Below are 17380 nucleotides of genomic sequence, written 5' to 3'. Positions count from 1 at the left end.
TAGGTAGGTAGGTAGATAGATAGATAGATAGATAGATAGATAGATAGATAGATAGATAGATAGATAGATAGATAGATAGATAGATAGATAGATAGATAGATAGATAGATAGGTGGATGGACAGATGTATAGATGGATGGATGGATAGACAAACATAGATAGACAGACAGACAGACTACTTGAACGATAGATTTCATTTCTCATTTTTGTTTATTTTCGTTTGAAATAGGCCTATAACTAAAACTAAATAAATTAAAAACTAAAAATGTAATGTAAGAAAGCAAAAGCTAATTAAAAAAACAACTTAAACAGAAAATTTAAACATATTTTTCAAATTATGACATTTCTGTATCCATTAAATCAGGACATATATAAAAATTTTAAGTTTAAATATAATGTATGCTTAAAAATATAAATATTTACATATTTCGCCCATAAAGTAGTCCTGTGGGATTCTTGTATTGGATGAGAGTCTCTTTATATATATATTGTCTGCAAACCACACTGCTCTCACTTTCATTCCTTACTATGCAGCTGAATGTCTGACCAATGATGTATGATACTGTAGTCTCTTGTGCTGTGTGATCTGTGTTGCCAGTGGATTAAATGCTGTAAATAAGCTCATAAAAAGAGTCATGATGGGGTCATGATCGAGGTGAGAGGGAAAAGGGAAAGCAAGAGCGTCTAATTGCTCTTGAAGTTTTAATGAGGACATGGGAGTTGAGTTACCCCGAACATCAAGGATGATGGAGTTCCTTAGTCGACTGCAGCCTCACTATTCAGTTTGTTGTATCTGCAAATTATTTAATGTTACTTTTTAGTTCAATTCAATTGAAGTTTAATTGTATAGTGGTTTTCACAATACATAATTATTGTTTCAAAGAAGTAGTTCACAGAAAATTCATGTTTAAATGTTGCAATGTCAAATGAATGTCCATAGGGCTGTAATGTGTAAGATGATACAAATTATGTGGTTAGTAAACATTGTGTATTCAGTTACAATATGAACATATATATTCTGTCATACATCCTCATGTTGTTAAAAAACCCCGCTGATTTTCTTGAAGTATTCTTCTCATAGTGTGTTGCACTTCTATCATGGTTTAGATGGGCAGAAAGTTGTGGTTAACTTTGTGTCATTGTGAGACGCATAATGTTTTCTATAAAGTCATTCATTGTGTTGTGCGGTGGTGATGTAGTCGGCGTGTCAGTGGCACACATTCTCTGGTGAAATAAATCAGTTCATTGCTCCCAGCTGTTGGTTGAAACCAAACAATTACTGAGTCTGATCTCAAACAAACATTTGAAGGGTTATATTATATCTTCTGTTGACTGCATTACAACTGTCATAGTCACATGATGCTGTCATCTGTTTGAATGAAACCCTTTTATTGGGATTTTCTTCTCTCAATCAGTTCTATTAATCTCATTGATTAAATCGACATTTGTGTCTGCTGTGATCCAGGCCCCATTTGTGTTTTAGCCTAGGGATCAAGGACTTCTGTGTGGATTGTCAAGAGGAAAAACCTGACCTTAGTCAAACACACTGTAGCTCTTTTGTATATCTCCACTCCAGCTGAACTGTATCCAGCTCAACAGTAAACAAGGAAATATCAGTCTCTCCCCAAACCCAGCTGTCAGTTTCTATGCCAGTGAAGGCAGCCCTTCATGTGTGCTGACTCATTGTTGCATTTCTGTGGTGTCAAAGAGTCAAATTGTTTCTGATGAGTCTCAGAATTCATCACTGATTGGTAGGGGTGGGTGATATACTGGTAGACATGATCGGTAGACATTTGTCAACCGGTAGAGAACGTCATGTTGCTATGCTGTGCAGTCATGAAAATAGATCATTTGCATGCGTTTTTAAGTATTGCGGTTTAAAAACGAGTTATTTTAAGCCGTGGAAGCGCAGGAAGCAGCAAAACACTGATTTCGCTTTAAAAAAAGCTAAGTTAGAAAACACACAAGTATATTGGATCCGTGCAGTCGGCCTTAAAGTGGCAGCATACAGTACACACATATTCTGCTGTCAGTGTCATTATTAATGTTAATCGAACAACAAAAACGAGAAATTCTCTCACTGCTGTTGACTGAATCAATTTCGTAATTTATGTATATTTAATTTACACAGTGAAGACTGTGCAGTTTCTTTATGAACATTTGATAGCTTTATACAATTTATGTAGTATTTCTTATTTCTCGAGAAGTTTTTCAGGTAGGTCTATTTCATTTTGTCTTTATTCTATAGTAGTTTGTTTTCCTGTATGCATGTGATTAGTTTCTTTGTTCTTTCTTTATCACAGTATACTTGTCTTCAGTAAGCTTGAGAGGTTTTTTTCCTTAGGAATATTTTTTTTTTTGGTGATATTGATAATGGTGGCAATAATTATGGTATCAATTTTGATATCTAAAAACCTTATTTAAAGCAAAATTACCTTGTCATATTTATTGTTATTGTGAAATAAAATTACTCATATCGTGATATAAGATTTTGTTCATATACAAAGCTGGATACAAAGCTGCCAGTTACTAAAGCATTTTATTTTATTTATACAGAACACTCAAAGTTTTTAAATTTCTGAAAAAAAGGTAAAAATTCATTTTATTCTGAAAAGTAATCAGGGTTTTAAAGGGTTAGTTCACCCAAAAATGAAAATTCTGTCTTTATTAGGGTGTATTTACTCACCCTCATGTTGTTCCAACCCCCTAAGACCTTCGTTCATCTTCGGAACACGAATTAAATATTTTTGAATAAATCTGAGAGCTGGATCACACCTCCACATTAGACCACATAGGCTTCTTGAGGGATTGAAACTTGCCGGCCTCGAAAAGTTATTAAAGACATTGTTAAAATAGTCCAAGTGACTTCAGTGGCTCAATCTTAACTTTATCAAGCGACAAGAACACTTTTTTGTGCGCAAAAAACAAACAAAAATAATGACTTTATTTCAACTATTCATTTCCTTCTCTTTGGGCCTTGAGTCTGTATGATCTGTTGTACATAGCTCTACGCAATAACACTAGTTTAACTGACTAGAGGCCCAAAGAGAAGAAGATGAATAGTTGAAGTAAAGTCGTTATTTGTGTTTGTTTTTGCGCACAAAAAGTGTTCTCGTCGCTTGATAAAGTAAAGATTGAGCCACTGAAGTCACTTGGACTATTTTAACAATGTCTTTAATAACTTTTCGAGGCCGGCAAGTTTCAATCCCTCAAGAAGCCTATGGACTAGTATGTAGGAGTGATCCAGCTCTCAGATTTCATCAATATATCTTAAATTTCTATATCAATATCTTAATTTGTGTTCCGGTTGGAACAACATGAGGGTGAGTAAACACTGACAGAATTCTAATTTTTGGGTGAACTATCCCTTTAAGTTAAAGTCACCATGAAATCAAAGTGGACAATTCTAGATATTTTTTTATGGAATATTGCAATATTTATTATAAATGATTTATCTGTGCACATCATTGTTTTTTAACAGTCATATGCCTCGTAAACTTTCATCAAAAATAACTCCCCCTCCCTTTTGCAGTTACATATCTTCTCCTCTTGATGACATGGCGCAAGGACGGGGCAACCTGTCACTCACATGACATCACATCAATATCAAACCACAACGATCCAACAAATTAATACCCGATGGACAAAATCCAGTCCCGTCCTACTTTTCTTTTCATTTTTGAGAAGCCATTTGGATGTGCGTATATATATTTTCTTTCTCAAAATAGGGAAAAAAATACATTCGCAACTTTCGAGACTTACATGCCAACTTTAAATTAAGGAAGCAACAATTAAACAGCTGTCTTGTAGTATAAACTTTTAGATGTTCCTTATGGTCCAAAACATGCAGAGAATGGCTTTTAGAGCCAGTTACACAATATCTAAAACTCTTAATTGTGTAATGTCACAAAGACCTCATAAATTCCTGTCCTAGGGAAGGGACACTCTCAAAGGACATGGGCGGCACTGGACAGTATCGTATTGCAAAGAGATAAACCTTTGTGTCAGATCTAATATTTTTGGGAGAATTCTCTTTGTTGGTTTCAATCACGTTAGTGTTTAGAAAAGAGGTTTTGAAGAGGTTCACAAACAAGTGTGTAGTATTCTCACATATAAACTCGCTGATAATCGGTGGGTGTGGAGTTTCTCACAGTCGTCTGATGACTGGCAGAAGTGTTGCTTACGCTGCATGTGTTAGGAAGCAGGTTCAGCCCACGCTGTCTTCCCATGTGTAAGGGTTGCGTTAAACACAAGGATACGCTCTGAACGCCCACTGCGGTGCTTCTCTGACACATGCGCTGAACCATGTAAGCTGCCAAGAGGCCTGGACCAACTCCAACGTGTCCCCCTGTAGACTCTTAGTCAGATCCCAGCACACAGTGTACAGCTTAAAAGAAATATTTAATCCAGAAATGCATTTTCTGTTATCATTTGCTCACCTTCATGTTTTCCCAAACTCATATGACCTTCCATCCTCTGTAAAACACAACAAGGTGGCTGCTCTTTTCCATGCAGTGGCAATGAATGGGAACTGATGCTTTTTTTTAGCTTCAAACACAATGCAAAAGCATTTAAAGTACAAATATTATATCATAAGGCTTCCTAAGTCATACAGTAGATTTAGCTTCACTTCTTGACATCCACTGATCAATGAAATGTAATGTAATCGCTGTCTGATTCATGAAGAATCATTCAGACAGCTTTTGCTTATCAGATCAACTGATTCATTGAAAATATCTGGTTCAAAAGAAAGATTCATTCAAAAACTGTAATGTTTGGAATGCTTTTTCAGAGAATAACGGCTTACATTTTGGTTTCTCACTCAGCGCTATCATGTGACAATGAGCATAAGCTACTTTTGTTACACTTTTATAGTGCATTTAGATCCTATCGAAGCTTTAAATCTCCAGTGCCAATTCATGTAATACATTCTTCTGAATTTCCCCTTTCGTGTTTCAAAGAAGATATAAACCATTTTGCAAGATGTAAACAACAATGGTCCAGAAGCACTTCCTGTTTCAGTTTTTTTAATGCTACATAAAAGCTGGGATAAAATACAACCAACAGAACATATAAAACTGAATCAAAACGTTAAACAAACATCTTTAAGATGTTTTCTTTACATGTGAAATAAAGAAAACAGTTACAAAAATGTCAGTTGCTGAACCGCTGAATCTATTGGAAGACATAATACATGAGGTGTTGTAATAGTAACAGCACACATAAACCACAAACACACACTTCACACTTGCTACATTCTCACTCTGTGGTTGTTTGGCTTATTTCCATTTCATGAAAGCTTCATTTCCAGCTTGCACTTTTGTTCGTATGAAGGCATAATGAATCCAGCTGGCCTTACTATGTTACTGTTTTCATTTTAATGGCCATGTTTACTGTCAGCATGACCTTTTATACTTCCGAACAGAATTCAAGTTTCTTACATCCTGTGTTTGGTTGTTACTTCCTGTAATATTTGAGTGTTTTAGTCATGTCTGATGCAGTAACGCTTGTCATGGAGTGAATCATTTAGTCTGTGTTTTACAGCGGTTCAAAAAAGTCAAAACATCTGGCAATGCAATCATATATTCTAATATATTTTAATTGTCCTGTTTTTTATATTTCCTTATTTTATAATTTCCTATATTATTTATTTGTTTAAATATGTTAGCTAAAGGTTTTTCATGGTCATGGAACATCTGGAAATAAATTAAATTAAATAATATTTTCTAGGTCTGGAAAAAAAAATTAAAACACATTTCTTTAATGAATATAATTTTTACATTTTATTTTTGAACATTTATGCTAGAAATAAGATATGCCATAGTGATGTGTGATTTGTGAATGAATCATTCTTTCAAATCTGAACAAATCTGTCTGATTGAATCATTAGTGAATCAGTCTAAATTTAAATTCTTCTTCTTCAGCACAATATAGTGTATTGCCTTTTTTAGTATATAGTGATAAAATATAATCCGCAAACATAAAGTTTCCTCGTGCCAGCAAAAGTGCCCAGATGGCACACAGCAGATGGCACCAGTGCTTTTAATGCCTATTTATTCGTTCTTGAATCGTCTGATTCTCAAAGGACCCTCTTTGCTTTGGATTTTGTTGTCTTATTTGTGCTAGAGAGACCAGTGTGCCACCTTCCCGGTCCAGTGATACAGTATGCTGCCATCTGCCACCAATGTTTTATGTCTGTGGTGAACTGATGCTGCTTTAGCCTGTGCCGGCCGCACACAAGCAGGCTTTAACATTCCCCAGCCGTGTGTTATGGCTGCCCTGATTTGAACCCCCTTCTGTCTCTGTCTGAAAATGCAAACTGACGTTTTGTCTCTGAAAAAAAAATGAGACCCGGTTTCATTCATGATGAGACTAGTGTAATGTGGCTTCTCTTCCCTGAGTGGTTTATCTGTCTGTATGGAGTGGCTCTGCACTTTGACTTGCATAAAAAGTACCTCAAGATTTTTAAAACACCACTATGTTTTGCTAATTTATAAAATCGCTGCAAAGTCATTGTTTATATGATGTGTGTGTCCATTCCCTATTAAATCAAAATTTGATATATTTTTTATGTGATTTTCAGTTCATGTCCATTAGCATTGTGGTAAACTGTATGCTAACGTATGCAGATTTGTGCATTTAAAATTAATAATATTTATCTTCTGGGGGAATTAACTAATAACTAATATTGACAACTCCTCTTCTACTCAAGGGTGTATGCAAAAATTTGTATAGCCTCTTAAGTAATATAATCTCTAATTGGCTAGCAATAACATACCGCTAATGGTTCACAGTTGTGATGTAAATTAAAAGCTAATTGGCTGTTTAATAAAGGGATGCACCCTTTAAGTGTTCTGCCCCAACTTATTGTTTCAACAAGAAATACACCAAAAATTGGAGGAAAATGAATATATTTCACTCCTTCTTTTGCTTTCCCCTGAGAAATGTTGCGTTTGCTTGCAAAACATTTGAAAAAAATGAGGTGGGAAAAGAGCTACAGTTGTTCCAAAGGCTTAAATGTGGCATTGAGCCAACCCCACTAAAAAATGTGACTGACATCTGTTTTTTTCCATCTCTCACATTCTTCTTTATCTCCAGCAGTCTTGCTTGCTTTTTCCACAGTGTTGCTGTATCGTCTTTTTTAACGCGAATGCGAAATTTGATGCACCAAGACTGCAGGCTTGTGGAAAACCATGAGGGTTGTTTAAATGTTTTGAGAAGGTTTCTTACTGAGTTTTATGTTGTGATGATGAAGCTGTAATGATGGCGTTTGCTCTACCCCACTGGTTTGATTCAATCCAATTGAGATTCCCTGGGCTTTACCCATTACGTAATCAGATCAGCATGTGGTCACATGGCTTTGTCAGCTTGAATCTCTTGTCACTCAAATTCAGATTTGGGCGCTCTGTATATTTGTGAATTGCGTGACTGGGTCATGTAAGGTGTTTATGTTTGGCTGAGCATTCATTTTGATCTAAAAACTTCCCAAAGTCACACAAAATAAACATTAATCTCTACACCGTGTTACACAACAATTGCAAAAGCACCAACACTCCATCCATACAGATGCAAATTCTTTTGTCTGTATTTTGTCGCCTTGTCTCTAGGCTGATTTCAACCTGAAATTTGGTCGTTAACTTGTCTGACGTTGGTCTGTCTGGGTTTTGTTCATTCATTTGTCTTTTTGTTTCTGGGTACACTGTGTTAAAGCCTGTGTGGATAATGCAAATAAGGATGGCTGTTTTTCCACGACAGACAAAGGAGTGAATGAATCCCTCCAAGTGAACGTTTATTTCGTATGGAATGTCTGTTCTGTGGATCAGTTAGACAGGTTGTTCAGTAAAAAAGGAAAACAATTGGCACTTATTCAACGTTTCAACATTCCAGTCATCTGTGTTCCATGACACATCAACTACATGACACTAGATCTGTTGGGAAAATCCAAAGCGATTTACGTCATTTACGTCCCGACCTTACGTCATTTATTTTTCTTAAATGGTTTAAAAGAAGTCATTTCATGAGGGTGTGGAGGAAGTTTTGCCAACAGCAAACAACCTTATCAGAGGTTCAACGGGTTTAGCAAGGTGTGTTGGATATGAATTGGTTTTATGGTTTCTTTCATAAATAATACCTCCATAACATGAAACTATTATTTTGTATTTATTGTTTGATATTTAAAAAAAAAAATGATTAGAATACTCACGCAGATCATTGAAAATATATGTGTGCATATATACTTATTAATAAATATAAAACATAATGTAGTAGTTGTTCCAAAACTATAAGACTTTTTTGTTCATCATTGGAACACAAATGAAGATATTTGAATGAAATCTGAGAGCTCCCTCCATTGACACCCTTCGCAAAAAACATCTTGATGCTTCAACGAGTTCATTAAGAGATTATATAAGAAATCTATATGAATTGAACGGTTTAATAAAAACATTTTGGAGAGAATTGAGGTTCATTCTCCTGTTACGCAGCACATTTAAGCTTCTGCAAGAACCAATGAGGTTTGTTCTCGTCTGTCAAGCAGGTTCGGTTGAGATTCTGTTTATGTTCGCTGATCAGTGCTTATAGGTTGAATTAAAACCTAAATTCAGTCTGTTCATCAAATAGAGTCAGAGTCAGAGTATCTTTATTTGTCTCCCACCGGAGAAATTAGTCTTTGGATCAAGAGAAATTGCTGCATGAGGATTACGACAAGACAAAAACACAGAAAACAGTTCAATACAAATAAATACATAAAAAAAGCTTTGTGGCTTCTCAGAGACCTGTGCAAAAAGAGCAAATCACCAGTTGCAAATTGTACATAATATTTACACTGATAACCATACATTAATAAATACAAAATCACATATACATCACTGGTCATTTATGAGCTTAATTGAAAGAGGTATAAATGAGCGCTTGTACCTAATAAATTTACACATAGGAACCCTATATCTCTTTCCCGAGGTCAGTAACTCAAACTCTAAAAACAGTGCATGATTAGTGTCTGATATAATATTTTTAGCTTGCCTAATTGTCGCCTGGTCAAAAAGCTCCTGCGGGTTAAGGGGTGGTCTTGTACCCATAATTTTGCCTGCTGTCTTAACCAAGTTAAAAAGCTGAGTTTTTGATTTCACTGACAGATTTCCAAACCAGCTAATGATACCATATCTTAGCACGGACTCTATTGTTGCTCTGTAAAAGATCAGCATAATATTTTTACCGACCCCAAACACTCTCAATCTACGCAGGAAGTAGAGGCGCTGATGGATTCTGGCACATACATTTGTAATCTGAGTGCGCCAGCTCAGATCGTTATCAATATACATTCCTAAATATTTAAAAGATGTCACCTGCCTGATATCATGACCATGAATGGCCACAGGACTCTGGTCCCCCACTGATTTGGGGTCAACCAACATTTCCACAGTTTTTTGTGTGTTAATGTGAAGTTGGTGTGAATCACACCAACCAACAAACCTGTCCACAGCAGCTTGGTGGACATACAAGCTGCTTTCCTTATTAAGCAAACTGAGCAAAACCGTGTCGTCAGAGAATTTAACTATATACTGGTTTGGTTCATGGCTGATACAGTCATTTGTATACAATGTAAATAAAAAAGGTGAGCTAACACACCCTTGGGGGGCGCCAATGCTGCACAGAGCTATATCAGACAACGAAGAGTTAAATTTCACCTGCTGTGGTCTGTCCGACAAAAAGGAATGATACCATCTAATTAAAAAAGGATTTACTTTTAACTGAACTAATTTTCTGAGGAGAATATCTGGCTGAATTGAGTTAAAAGCAGAACTAAAATCAACAAAAAGAAGCCTAGCATATGCAGCAGGACTTTCCAGGTGCTTCACGGTTAAGTGTGTTATTGTCGCTAGAGCATCACTTGTACTACGTTTTTTTGTATAAGCAAATTGGTATTTATCTACATTTTTTCCTACATCTATGCGAAGTTCATCTATCATAAGCTTCTCTAACGATTTAAAAACATTGGAAGTCAGGGCTACTGGCCTATAATCATTATTCTCCTGGGGACATGCCTTTTTGGGTACAGGAATAATAATAGTTTTTTTCCAGAGTTGTGGTATTGTACATGTATCTATCGACAACTGAAATAATTTATGCCAGGCCGGTGACAGTTCTTCTGCAAAGGATTTTAAAAGAAAAGCAGACAGATCGTCAGGCCCCGTAGCCTTAGTTGTCTGCATATTTTTAAACACCTTAATAACAGTATGCAGATCAATTACAATCCTATCCAGATCAACATTACAAAAAACATTCTCTAAAACTGCAGCACAGTCTCTTGTATTATCAGAATTAAAACGCATATAAAAATTATTTAGTTCATTTGCCTTTGCAATTTCGTTGTGAGCAAAGAGGGACTTCTTTTTAATGTCCATATTAGTCATTTTTCTAATAGAGTCCCAGATTGTCTTTGTGTCAATCTAGTGTCAAAATAAAGTGATTGAATCTCTGTCATGACAATAGCAAATTTGAACTTTGAGCAGCCCCTGAAGTAAGCTAAAGTGTCGTGAATGAGATTATCAAAAGTTTAATTGTGTCTCTGACCTCTTGCAGCCATCAAAGTCAACTGTGTGGGGTCGTGTGGCATCTCGTCCAAGCTGAACGATGCATCATGGATGCTTGAGGAGAAGTACTTGAGCAGCACGTTGTCAGTGGCCGATAAAGGTAAGAAGACCAACTTCCATTCATCATCTAATTTCATTTCAGCTTTCATTTTTTTCTAGAAATTCAATCATTCAATAGTAATAGTCAAATTATTCTTTTTGTGGCTCCAGTCTACAAAAAAAAAACTTTCTCACTTTGAAGGACTTCATTGTTTACCTCTTGAATTCATATTGCTTGATCAACTGCTTGAGTCTGAAAGGTTTCCTGTTCTGAGTACGTGTTTTTCTGCTTCCTGTCTGTCTGAATGTGTCAGGTATCACATAACACTTTAAGTATGTTAGATTTGAGTTATCCCTTTAAATAGGAAACCTTTCATTTTTCAGGTAAATGTGTAGCTGAAGGTGGTATATGGTAGGAAATGTCTATACTTAAAGAGGATACATTTGCTGTTGCTAGATGAAGCCTCCGATTTAGTTTAAAGCCATTTTTGGTTCCTACTACCTGAGAGATATCAGTGAAATAGATTTCTTGAGAAAAATAAGTTGACAACCTTAGGCTTGGTCAATACTCAAAAACAAACAAACAATCATTTAGCCATTCATTAAGCATTAAGACTGCTCTCTGCTAGTGATTTAAGTCTGGGACTATCATTGATGGGGGGACTGCATGGAAACAACACTTTATTATTGCTAAAAATAATGGTGATTTGAAATTACACCCTGAAAAAAACGTATATAGACATATAAATGTATAGTATACACTAATAGGTCAAGTATAGAATTGGTGAAATGGTTAATGCAAGATATATGTTTTTTTCTTTGTTAAAATAAAATAATGACAAATGTTCCATTGCAACCAGAAATACAACTTACTCAAAGCCACAAGAACTTGTGCTTCAAGTTTGAGTATAATATAACAAAAAACTAGGTTCCTGTAAAGTTTTAACAAAACAATTTTCAAAAATTCTTAAACAATACATTTCATAAAACAATAAATATACCATTATTATTAGGGCTGTCATACGATTAATCGTGATTAATCGCATCCAAAATAAAAGTTTGTGTTTACATAATATATGAGGGTGCACTGTGTATAATAATTTTGTATATATATAAATACACACACATGCATGTATATTTAAGAAAAAAAATGTATTTATATATAAAATATAAAATATTTATATTTATATATAATATAAATTATACATAAATCTATAGACAGTATATACATGAAAATATTTCTTAAATATATACAAGCATGTGTGTGTATTTATATATATATATAAAATAATTATACACAGTGCACCCACATATATTATATAAACACAAACTTTTATTTTGAATGCGATTAGTCACGATTAATCATTTGACAGCCCTAATTATTATATATATATATTATAAATATATTACCATATACCATTGATTTACAACCTTGTTATAGCTCAGAGTAGGTCTTTCTTTAACTCTTCATAAATTATTGTAAAAAACAAAACAAACAAACTTAATGGAGAACATGAAGAAATTCTTGAACCCAACTGTTATTGTCTCCACTTCTTTCTGCAGTATCTTTCTGTCTCTCACCCCTGTGTTCAGGTCACACAGAGTCATTATGTTCTGCCATGAGGTAAAGTGTGAGCTCTTGGTGTATGTGTCCCGGCAGGCCTTTTCCTGTCTGAGTGCTTGTTAGTTCATATGCCCAAGCTTGTCCTATGAGTCTACGACCCCTTTCCAGGAGACCGTTTAGCAGCTTGGCATTCTGAATCAGCAGCGGGACAGATGTGCTGGGTAACAGTGCTCATCTTATCCCACAGGCCAACAGAGATAAAAGAGATGCTGAATGTCTCTTATGCTGGCTGCCAGGAACTAATGCTGTCTGCCCATTAAGGGTTCGAATTCCTGTCTTCATTGCTCAGTAACAGAAACTCTGTTGGTCAGGGCGGTGGAGGTGGATTGAGATGACTTTACTTGTCTGAGATTTGAAAATTGGGTGTTTTAATGTTGCAAATGATATTGTTGGATGTGTTTCATAGCATTTCAGCAAAGACACAAGAGAACTGACTCATTGGCACGGCACGATATGGTTCTGACTGACAAAATTAAAGGGATAGTGCACCCAAAAATTCCACTAGTCACGAACATTCTTGGCTTCTTTGGGATGATTAAAATGTATATGTCATAATCATTACCCATAAATTAATTTAAATGGAATGTCAGATTTGGTCATGTGATAATCTGCAGCCTGACAGGTTTCGTTACTATGAATAGATGGCATTGTGTTTATCAATGCCGTACCTGTTTTACAGGCAAAACTGATAACTGTGTCAAACATAATCCTGACAATGCATTAAAACTGTTATGAACTGATTTGAAATTATTGAGGTCAAAGAATAAATACTAAATCGACATGGAGTTTGCCATGGCTATGTGTGTTTTGTTCTTAATTTGTATAAATTCATATATTTGAAGACACTGCAAGCAACTTTGTTTAAAGTGTCTGCTAAATGTCATTTTTTTTAGTACAGTAAATGACATAATTCGAGCTGTTGGCTAGGCTAGTGTTGCCTTAGTCAACCCTAAGTCCTGACAGAATTCCTCTTTTTTTGAGGACTTACTTCCTTATAAACCCTGCAAGTATAACTCAAACAGACACTTTATGTCTGCTCTCCGAGCTATTCGTGTCAGTGAATTTCCCATCATTTTCTCTAAGAGGTCTTTTCCTGTCGGGGACTGCAACTTATAAACAAGAACAGATTTATACAGTAATGATGGCTGGTGTTAACTGAACTCGTTTTCTCCTCACACATTAACTCAAGCAGATTTTTCAAAGCAGACACCTTTGCAATGTGATTTTACTGCCAAATATGAACACGCTGTAGCTCATGCACAGAAAAAAAAGAGGTGGAGGTGTGTACATTTGCACTGCTTTATTCAAGTTATATATATATATATATATATATATATATATATATATATATATATACGCTGTGGATGTAAATCCTTTCAGTTCTGTGAATAATCTCTGAGGTTGTGGAAATCCCCAGGTAGAAAGCACAGAAGAAGGCATTGTTACTGTCGGCATGCTTATCTACCCAGATATGCCGTGGCATTTTAGTCATTCTGATTTACAAGATCTCCACCAACATAATACACCGTTTTCTCATTATAGTGAAATACTTAATGATCTACTGTGCTTATGAGTTTTAGTACATATTATTCTAAATTAGACATGTACAGTGACACTTTCACTGATATCATTATCAAACAGTAATGCTTGATATTAGAAATGTAGCAAAACTATTATAATTAACATATACATATTTTTCTCTGCTTTACAGGTATTCTGTCAGCTGGTGAGCACAGCTTTCCTTTTCAGTTTCTCATTCCAGGTAATTCTCTTCAATTGTTTCATTTTCATTTTCAAGAGCATTTTCTGTCAGAGAAACTTCATGTTTGCCATTAAATGAGGACGCTCAGGTGTGTTAAAGTTCTGAGTGCCTGTGAGGCGGGATGAGAGGATCGAAGAAGGGTTAAATTTTAACCTTCACTGTAAAAATTCTTCCTGTTATGGGCCTGCCCCTTCCTGCACAAACACATAATGAGCTATTAAGGGGAAGCATGAAATCAACATTCCTGGCAACTCTATAAGTCTAGTCTGCAGCTGCGCCCTCTGCTGACAGATTGTATGAACAAGGATATGATCCAAACAGGGGCTTTCCAGCCCATTAATCAGGAATGCATTTGGCATAAAACCTGCAAACACAAAACTAGAGAAATAGAGATAACTTTATTTAATATCAGTGGGTTGTTTTGGTTGAATTTATGTGTGGTTTGCTATTATTTATTCATATTATGTTTTGCTTCTAAAACAGCTTTAGAACGACAGCACTTAGAATTGTATTGATTCATTTTATTGATTTGTGAGCTCTAACATCATTCTGTCATTATTCAGCATTATGGTCTTTTTGTCAAAGACATGATTATTTTATAAGGTGGCTTGTATAGGAAAGCTTTTGACAAGTCCAAAATAACTTCGGTAACACTCAATTACACTTTTGCACGATACTTGATACAAAGAAATAACAGGAAATAATTACATGCTGCTAACCCAACCCTAAATCCTAACTGAATGGCAGTACATGTTGTTAATTAGAGTTGCTAATGTATAATTAAGTAAACATTTTTTTATGTCCATTGTAGCATCCGTTCCAACCTCGTTCGAAGGCCCGTTTGGGAAGATTTTGTACAAAATTAGGGCTTTTATTGACACTCCACGTTTCTCAAAGGACTACAAGACCCAGCGACTCTTCTACCTTCTCAATGTGCTCAACCTAAATGAGTTGCCAGACATAGAGGTGAGACTTCACCAACATTTATTGATAAGCTATGCCCCCAATGAAATAAGGTATTACGAAAATAGCATATACACACATACTTTACAATATAAATCACATTATCCTTACCAATTCCTATCTGCCCTTGTTTTCCCAGCAACCCAGCTGTGCTGTGACAACAAAAAAGTTTACCTACCTCCTGGTAAAAACTGGCACGCTCATGCTGAAGGCTTGCAGTGATCTGAGAGGATACACTCCTGGACAGATTATTAAATTATCTACTGAAATCCATAACAAGTCTGGGAAAGACACCGGCTATGTGATGGCCAGCCTTATTCAGGTGAGAAAAATTCTAATAAAAAAATACTACATTTGTGGTTGTTGGTTTAATACACATAGAATGTAAAATTGTCAGATAATGTCACTCATTATAACTGTGTATGTCTATGCAGAGAGTGTCATATAAAACAAAGCGGCCAGTGTTTGATCTGCGGCCCATCGCAGAGGTCGAGGGTGCCGGGGTGAAGGCTGGCAAACATGCAGAGTGGAGAGAACAGATCATCGTCCCTCCTCTTCCACAATCTGGCCTCACTGGCTGCAGCCTCATTGACATTGAGTATTTTGTTCAGGTATGGAACAGGAAATCTTAACCTTAGCTCTACATGGAGAAAAAAACGTCATCTTCATAATTTGCTCACCGTCATGTGACCCCCAAACTTTTTTCTTTTTTGTTGTGAACTGTTTGATTCAAGAATGAATCATTCAGAGGAGTTTTGTGAACCGAACTTACCTGATTAACTTATTCATTGAAAAGTTCTGGCTTAGTGGGTTTATTTTGAAAAGATTCATGAATTAAATATTCAGAGCACTTTTGTGACATTTGAAAGAATCATTTAAAGTAGTTTTGTGAACCAGAGCAACCGATTAATTAAAACGTTTTGACTCAGTGAGTTGAGTTCAAGAACTATATCAGTCTGAACGTGTGTTTTTCATTTCACTATTGCTTTAGAATATTTTTACTATATTTAAATTTTAGATCCATCATAGCTTAATATCGTGAAGTGCGTCTAAGAAATTGTCTCCTCGCAGGTTTCCTTAAAATCTCCTGAGGCCGTGGTCACGTTACCCATATACATCGGGAACATTGCTGTCAACTTGACTCCCTCCATTCCGCACCCCATTGCCCACGGCGCTCCGATGCCTCCCATGTCGAGCCTCAGCCCTGCATCCGTAGTCCCCAGCGCACCTCCTGTAGAGGACAACCTGGAGGGTGAGCTGGGTGCTGGAGGAGTAGACAGCGAGGAGATCCCCACCAAGAGTCATTCTCAGCAGGACCCGTCCGGCATGCCTCTCTCCGTGTCCCCCGGTGCGTTCGGTCACGCGTCTGGTCCGGTCCCGCCACAGAGCCAGCAGCACGTCCAATCCTCAGACGGCTCTGCGCCTGTGTTCTGTTTGTCCACAGGGGCCACCATACCTTTCTTTACAGATGGTAATGCAACACCAGTGCCCACTTCCTGTCCCCTCATCCTGCCCCCTGAATACAGCACTTGGGAATACCCACATGGTGAGTGATTCTTGAGAAGGTCATTACCCTCGTTCTGTAAAAAGTCTTTTTTTTACTAGTTGACTGGTCAATGTTTATCTTATGTAAATGACTTGTATTTGTTACTAACTCTATATTTAATCTAGTTGCAAAAGGCAAAGCTTACTGTTGCTAGTAATGGCCACTAGGCCTTCATAATGTGTAGTCACATAAAACATTGCTTTTCATTGATCCAATAAGCAATATGGAAACAGAAGTAGCATTGAAAAGCAGAGTATGTCAGTTGATGTTTCAAATTTATTTTTACCCGGGTTATTATAGTTAACTAAAACCATAAAAAAATCTTTGTCACTTGAAATAAAATACATTTTAACTGAAATAAATTTTAATAAAAAACGAATTCACTTCAGCTAGTTGCATTTTACATTGTAATTAAATAACTAAAACTAAAAAAGAAATAATATTTAGAAATAATTATTAAATAAACTATGTATAATACGGTAATACAAAAGTAATTTGTACTTGTGTAACTCTTACCAATAGTTTATTTCCATGACAATTTGATGTGTAAATGATCATGAAATATATTATATTAATATATAAGTTAAGTAACTGTCTAAACGTATATTGAAATATATTTTATATAGTGATGTAGGCCTATATTCAAAATTGTTTTGTGTAGTTTTTTTTCTTCTGTAAGTTTAGTTTTATTAAGTGTTTGCATTTATTGCATTATTTACATTAATGGCCTTTGAAGCTGATATGGCAATAAACAAGTACAACAAGAACAACATTCAAATATGTAAATAATGCATATCTAGGAACTATCTAAGATTAATACAACACTGGAAAATTTGTGATATTTATTTATTTATT

The 17380-nt window shown here is 35.8% G+C and overlaps 1 protein-coding gene across 2 annotated transcripts in view; it reads left to right on the top strand.

Moving 5' to 3' along the window:
* The window catches only part of arrdc1b (arrestin domain containing 1b), a 35392-nt gene that overhangs the window by 12822 nt on the left and 5190 nt on the right, over positions 1–17380 (top strand). The window contains exons 1-7 of one of the 2 annotated variants that reach the window (XM_039688287.2): positions 8023–8083; positions 10581–10691; positions 13966–14016; positions 14828–14982; positions 15119–15301; positions 15414–15590; positions 16051–16525. In XM_039688287.2, coding sequence (XP_039544221.1) covers positions 10643–10691; positions 13966–14016; positions 14828–14982; positions 15119–15301; positions 15414–15590; positions 16051–16525 — 1090 coding nt within the window. In that variant the 5' untranslated portion in view covers positions 8023–8083; positions 10581–10642. Of the gene's footprint in view, positions 1–8022; positions 8084–10580; positions 10692–13965; positions 14017–14827; positions 14983–15118; positions 15302–15413; positions 15591–16050; positions 16526–17380 lie in introns of those variants that run through there. The other variant, XM_039688285.2, reaches the window with a different exon arrangement.

This window comes from Pimephales promelas, chromosome 19, assembly GCF_988280905.1.
Source record: "Pimephales promelas chromosome 19, fPimPro1.hap1.1, whole genome shotgun sequence".
NCBI lineage: Eukaryota > Metazoa > Chordata > Actinopteri > Cypriniformes > Leuciscidae > Pimephales > Pimephales promelas.
This window is presented reverse-complemented; position numbering and strand designations above follow the sequence as displayed.